The following is a 6,205-nucleotide window of genomic DNA, read 5'->3' on the forward strand; positions in this document are numbered from 1 at the left end:
CTGCTGTTCACGTGAAAAGGTTGTAGAACCGACACCGGGCTGGTCGAACCAGAGGCCATGTGAGCCAGGGGGGTCGAAGGTAGACATACTACGTGTTTTCTTAAAAAAGGTACCACAATATCTGGTGGACGTCAAAACGGAAGGCACTCACGAGCGAACAATTCGTTCGCTGGGACGAGGATGATCAAGCAAACTATTTAGTAGCTATATACAGGTGTTTCCATGAGACCCCCAAGTTGGCTAGATAATTATGGTGCAGAAAGAAGGGTTGTGCCAAATATTTGATAATTTTAGAAAAATTGCCATCAACCAAAATTGAAATATGTTCTTATATAGAAAAAGGTATAGTCAACATAATTTACAAAGTGCAACCAAAAAAATGCCATGGTAGCATACCAGAAAAATAGGTACATGGCAAAAAGGCCATAGTAAATTATAAAAAGAAACAATAACAAAAATCTGTGGTCCAAATTGCAGACAGAGAACATTCTGCATGGCAAATTTGCATATTAATTAAAAGAAAGACATACGCAGTGAACTTTCCATGCCTTATATTTTCATTTTCAAAAACACGTAGAAATCACACATAGGAAGTTGTCATGATCCAAAAAATAAATACTATTGCCATGCTCTCAACAATAAAATTTCCATGCTCTAAAATAATAAAATCGCTATCCTCTTAGTAATAAAACTGGCATGTGCGAAAATAGAAAATCAAATTCCAAAATTGCCATGAAAATAATCAATAAAAATTCTCAAAGCTTTGCCATGGTGTAGCATTACAAAAAAATAGACTAAAATTGCTATGTTTGGAAGTACAAAATGTTATGAATTTGTCATGGGACCATGAGAATTTTTTTCTAAGTTTTTCCATGTGTACAAAACAAAATTGACATCTGAAGCATTACGAAAAGGTATTCAAATTTGCCACGTGGCAAGTTAGCTTTTCTAATATATAAATCTGCCAATTCATTTTTTTTAAACTGCCATGTACCAATTTTGTGTGTGCATATTTTCTCCCCCTTGTAAAAGTAAAAAAATAAAATAAAAGGAGGATTTGGGATTCAATCACAGGTCTCCGGTGGGTGTCTTTGCTTGGTTAGGAGCGTTCGTGCAACTTTTATGTCCTGCTTACGAGTTTCAAATTTGATGTGGCAGGGCTTCTTGTGCTAAGATCCGTGCATGTGATCAGGTGTTCTCAGGTGGCATGGTAGAATGTTTGCTGGATTTGGATTTGTTACAAATCAGACGTTCCCGATATTATTTTCAAAAAAGAGAGGATAACCTTGGATTTTGTGAGTCATTATACAAAGGTGGATTGTGTAGCCTCAACACGGTTTTATAGTACGATTACTTCATATTTATTATTTTCGTATGGTTATTTAGGTGCCTTGTATAAGCTGAACATGCAGAGTTTAGCAAATCAAACAGTGTTATTAGGTTGACACTGTATTAGCATAAGCAATTGAGCTGTCTATTGTTTCCATCTGAGTCCACCAAACGGTACGAATTCTTTGCAAAAGTAGTCCAACTTTGAAAAGCAAATCAGTCGTGCTCGACGTAGCTGAGCAGATCAAAAGTTAGCATCACCCATGTCGCCCTAATCGTATATCAAGCAGCACGAATCGCAAAGCTGTGGCCTCCAGATCTTTCTGGAAGGCTCGATAGCCCAACCGATCTGTCTAGAACCTTCTAAACCAGTTTCCCATCCCCTCCCGCAAGAAATCCCTCCCGCTCTTCCTTTACAAAGCCATGGAGAGGTGCATCAATAGCATAGAAGAGAAGCCAAGCGGCTGATACAACGCCTTTCGTCACACAGTACACACACCACGACTACAACAACACAACTCGCCTAGTCGAACCTCAAGCCACAATGGCGAGGAGGGAAGACTCACAGATCAAGGGCCGCGTCTCGATCAAGGGCCGGCCCTGCACCCATGTCGCCCTAATCGTATATCAAGCAGCACGAATCGCAAAGCTGTGGAAGGCTCGAGAGCCCAACCGATCTGTCCAGAACCTTCTAAACCAGTTTCCCATCCCCTCCCCCAAGAAATCCCTCCCGCTCTTCCTTTACAAAGCCACCTCCATTTCGCACCCCGTCTCGCTCAGCCACAAGAATCCAAAATCACAGAAGAAGAGAGAGAGAGAGGGAAAGAAGAGAGAGAGAGAGACCATGGCCTCCGCCGTCGTTTGCAAGGGCGAGGGTGCCGCGCCGGCCAGCCTCCTCAAGTCCGGTGCTCCCGTGGCCTTTCGCTCGGTCGACTCCCCCGCCGTCACCGCCGCCCGCCGCCCGTACAACACCAAGGCCAAGGAGGTCAGCCGCTACGACGACGACGACGACGACTACAGCGCCCGCGACCTCGTCACCCCCAGCTTCTTCTCGCAGGGTATGCTTCCGTTCCCTACCCGTGGCGCGCCGTTTCTTTGCGTTCGTGCTGAAGTCTCAACACCGTGAGTCAAATCAGCCTTCTGATCTGCTTTTGCCGTCCTTGGTGCTGATTCTGCAGACGTGATCGACCCGCTCGGCGCGCCGACCAGCATGGCCCGTCTGCTGTTTCTGATGGAGGACGTCGCATCTCAGACCGGCGGCCTCTCCTCCACTGCTGGAGCTGGGGCGTCGCGGCTCGGACGCTGGGTGGCCAAGGAGGACGACGACGCGGTGTACCTCAAGGTGCCGATGCCGGGGCTGACCAAGGAGCACGTGGAGGTGCGCGCGGACAAGAACATCCTGGTGATCAAGGGCGAGGGCGAGAAGCAGCCCTGGGACGGCGACGACGACGACTCCGCGGTGCCGAGGTACAACCGCCGCATCGAGGTGCCCGCTGCTGACGCGTACAAGATGGGCAAGATCAAGGCCGAGATGAAGAATGGCGTGCTCTGGGTCACCCTGCTCAAGGTCAAGGAGGAGGAGCGCACGGACGTCTTCCACGTCAAGGTCGAGTAGTGCTCATGGAGGATGGCCGGCGCGAGAGTGTGAGAGACGCCTTGTTGATGTGGTCATGTTTGGTGTCTTTTCTTCCTTGTTTTGCTTCGTTGATCGTCTTACATCGAGTAGGCAGTGGTCTGGTGATGAACTTGGTCGCGAACTCTGTTAGTTTCCTCTAGTTGGGCATATGATGAACTTGCTTTGGTGGTGAAATTGGTCATGAAATTCTGTTGATTTCCTCAAATTTGGCATATGATGAACTGATTTGGTGCTGAAATTGGTCATGAAGCCATGTTGATCTCCTTAAGTTTGGCGTGCTGGACTAATTTGGTGGTGAAATTGGTCATGAACTTTGTTGATTGTCTCGAGTTTGGCCTGATGAACTACTCTGATTGTCTTAAGCCTTTCTATCTTATCTCGTCCTTGATCTGTATTGCTTTAAGCTTTCTGTAAAAAGCTGGGCATTCATGCCTACTCTCTGAAAAAATGACTGATTCATCTCCTAGAGTTTGACTGATTCATCACATTATCCTTGAGTTAAACTTCTTGTAAGAACTGTAACTGTTCCACTTTGTAGTTGTCACATGAGATAGGCGTTTGTTTGTTTATGTCCAATGTCCTGCTTATTTGATTTTCTCAAGTTTAATGTGATGAACTGATTTGGTGGTTCCTGAATGTTTTGTGTTTGTCCTCTGTGTTACCTCTTGTAAGAACAGTAACCGTTTGTCCTCTGTAGTTGTAGCGTTATCGTGCGAACAGCCATGCGAGATGGGCATTTGCTTGTTTATCTAATGCTTTGTGATTTTACTTTATTTTTTGTTTTATGCCTTTTGATTTTGTTGGTTACAAATTGAACAGAATTGCAGTATACAGGATGAAAAGGCAACTACGCAATGCACACAAACAAAACTTTTGTTTCACTAATTGATGACTTCATCCGGCCCACAAGGAGGTGCAACGACAACACGAAGCGAGTCCCATAGAGCGTCACCCTGCGGTAGCTTGCCTCCGCGATGAGTCCAGGCGTGGAGGAGAGCTCATGACTCCATCAACAAGAAGAGAAGGGAGAGGTGTGTGTTCACTGGTCTACCTTCGTTGTCGCCGCATCCACGAACGGAAAGAGGATTTGACTGGCACCTCGAGTTACCTCAACATCCTAACCTAAAACAACGACAATAATATGCTTCATGGCCAATCATGGCTGAAATGCGAGCATGGCCTTCTCTCAGAATTCATGAAGGATATTAACTCGAAAATAAACATAATATAATGGATCGATTAAAGGAAGTTAATTCTTATCATAAGGTATTCATCCATATTCCCGAGAATAAGTACAACTACTCAAACATAATGGCGGAAAATATAGAGAGGGTCAAGTTACAAGCCGGCATCGAACCGGGGAAGGGAGAAGGCATGACGGCGCTGGTGGATATCATGGTGACAAAGGCGGCGTCGGTGGAGGTAGTGGAGATGGAGGCGGCGCGGTGGAGATGACACTGGCCCGAAGGCCGGTGCGTGTGATGGCGGAGGCTCCCCTTCTTACTTCTTGTCTTCACCCTTCTTATTTTATGGAGCTGGTTTTGGAGCAGCTAGCAATGGAGGAGCTGGTTTTGGAGCAGCTAGCAATGGAGGTGTTGTGATCTAATCTTGGGTGAATGATAGCTTGATGCCGGTGTCTAGGAATGAGGGCCTGATTTTGCTCCTCCATAGATGTGATGTCCTCCTTCATCCAAGGGCTATAGGGGAGCCAAATCTTCTCTCAAAACGGCCCTTATTCGACAAGGGTTGTGTAGGAAAAAATGAGGACGAAATCGGAGCAAAATCAGGAAAGTTATGGCTGAAGCCAAAATACCGAGTTGTCGGGGTCAGGTATGACCTGGCGCGGTCGTACCATGCTTCATCGATCGCTCTAGACACTTTGGTAAAATGGCCGCCATTTATTCATACAAAATTGAATTTTGATGCTCTTGGGCTCGCTGGATTCGTATGAATGACACCAACGCGTATGTGGTATGAATGACACTTCCAAGTGCCTAAGTAGGAGAGAGAAAGCGGGCACATTGTGGAGGCGACGAGCTTGTGTGCTAGCTGAGTAGGCGGAAGAAGATCAAGAAGAAGGGATTGATTGTTTATATTTTCCTAGGTTTGTCCCACTTGGAAAGAATGTATGCCAAGCATGTTCAAAGCCCTTTGACCTCACAAAAACTGAGTAGTGTTTTAATAGAAGTGGGGCAAAACTTAGGGGTACAGTATTCCCATTCGTTGTAAAGGCCTTGACAATACAGCTATCATAGAGTTTATGGGTACGATGGCGCCCTCGCTTCACTGCAAGTACCTCGGCACGCCTCAATCACTTCGCAGGCAACACAAGATCGACGTGCAACCGCTCATCGAAAAAATTGCCAACCGCCTGCTGGGCTAGAAATTTTAAGCCGCGCTCCATCGCATTTTCTCTAGACCTGCTGCATTCGATGCTATCCGCGCTCCCCATCTTCAGCATGTCTTGCATCCCGTTATCTACATGGGTCCTTAATTAGTTCGATCTTCAACGGGCTTGGCTATGGACCAACAACGATCAATGCTTGGGAAGGGCATTGCAAGCTTGCCCGGACTTGGTCTGTCGCCCACGTCGTTGTGGCGGGGTTGGCATCCAAAATCTGGAATGTTTCAGCTAGGCTACAGCTTAGACGGCTTTGGCTTGTGAAGACGACAGTCAACTTACCCTGGGACGGGCACATCGATTTTTGGAATGATACACCACAGCTCATGTTGAAAGAGACCCGTCTGGAAGCACGGTATGCAAGCAATTCTGCGGATGCTTTTCAGGAACCGAAACCCCACGCGTCTGGAAGGGACCCTGTCTGGACGCGCAGCGGCTATGGGCTGCCCTAAGTCGGTTCGCCCGCCCCTAAAGTCTCGAGGATCGCTTCCCTTCAACGAAGAACGAACGAAGAACAACAGACAAAGAATAAGGGAGAGGTTTAAAACTAGGATAAAAAGTAAATTGATTGTTTGATTATGTCTTTTCAATCGGCCGTCAACCCTTAGATATATAAGAGGCGGCTGGACTTCCCGTGCAATGAAAATGCTTGGATTCATGTCCAAAATCCTAGTCAAATTTGGATTGGTTTTGTCCGAACTTTCCAAAACTGTTCAGTTTAAACTGGCTGCATCTTGCGGGTATTTTTTGAGATGGTAAACGATCTTGGATGAAAACGAGCCTAAAAGCAATCTTGACCGTTTCGACGAGACGAACAACTTTCATGTTGAATGTTGTTT

At 46.3% G+C, this 6,205-nt stretch overlaps 1 protein-coding gene across 1 annotated transcript; it reads left to right on the forward strand.

Annotated features, from left to right (window-relative positions):
• Nucleotides 1–2,128: 2,128 nt before the first annotated feature.
• LOC125522836 (26.2 kDa heat shock protein, mitochondrial-like) lies at nucleotides 2,129–3,233 on the forward strand. The gene is made up of 2 exons (XM_048687874.1): nucleotides 2,129–2,387; nucleotides 2,508–3,233. Exons 1-2 carry the CDS (start codon nucleotides 2,174–2,176, stop codon nucleotides 2,942–2,944), a joined length of 651 nt encoding a protein of 216 aa, XP_048543831.1. The 5' UTR covers nucleotides 2,129–2,173; the 3' UTR covers nucleotides 2,945–3,233.
• Nucleotides 3,234–6,205: the final 2,972 nt, after the last annotated feature.

The sequence above is a fragment of the Triticum urartu genome, chromosome 7 (assembly GCF_003073215.2).
Source record: "Triticum urartu cultivar G1812 chromosome 7, Tu2.1, whole genome shotgun sequence".
Classification (NCBI taxonomy): Eukaryota; Viridiplantae; Streptophyta; class Magnoliopsida; order Poales; family Poaceae; genus Triticum; species Triticum urartu.

What these genes read in the sequence shown, in the direction of transcription:
- LOC125522836 (XM_048687874.1), top strand. Translation starts at nt 2,174, where the DNA reads ATGGCCTCCGCCGTCGTTTGCAAGGGCGAGGGTGCCGCGCCGGCCAGC. An exon ending in CCCCAGCTTCTTCTCGCAGG is followed by an intron (nt 2,388 to 2,507) that starts GTATGCTTCCGT and finishes CTGATTCTGCAG; the next exon opens with ACGTGATCGACCCGCTCGGC.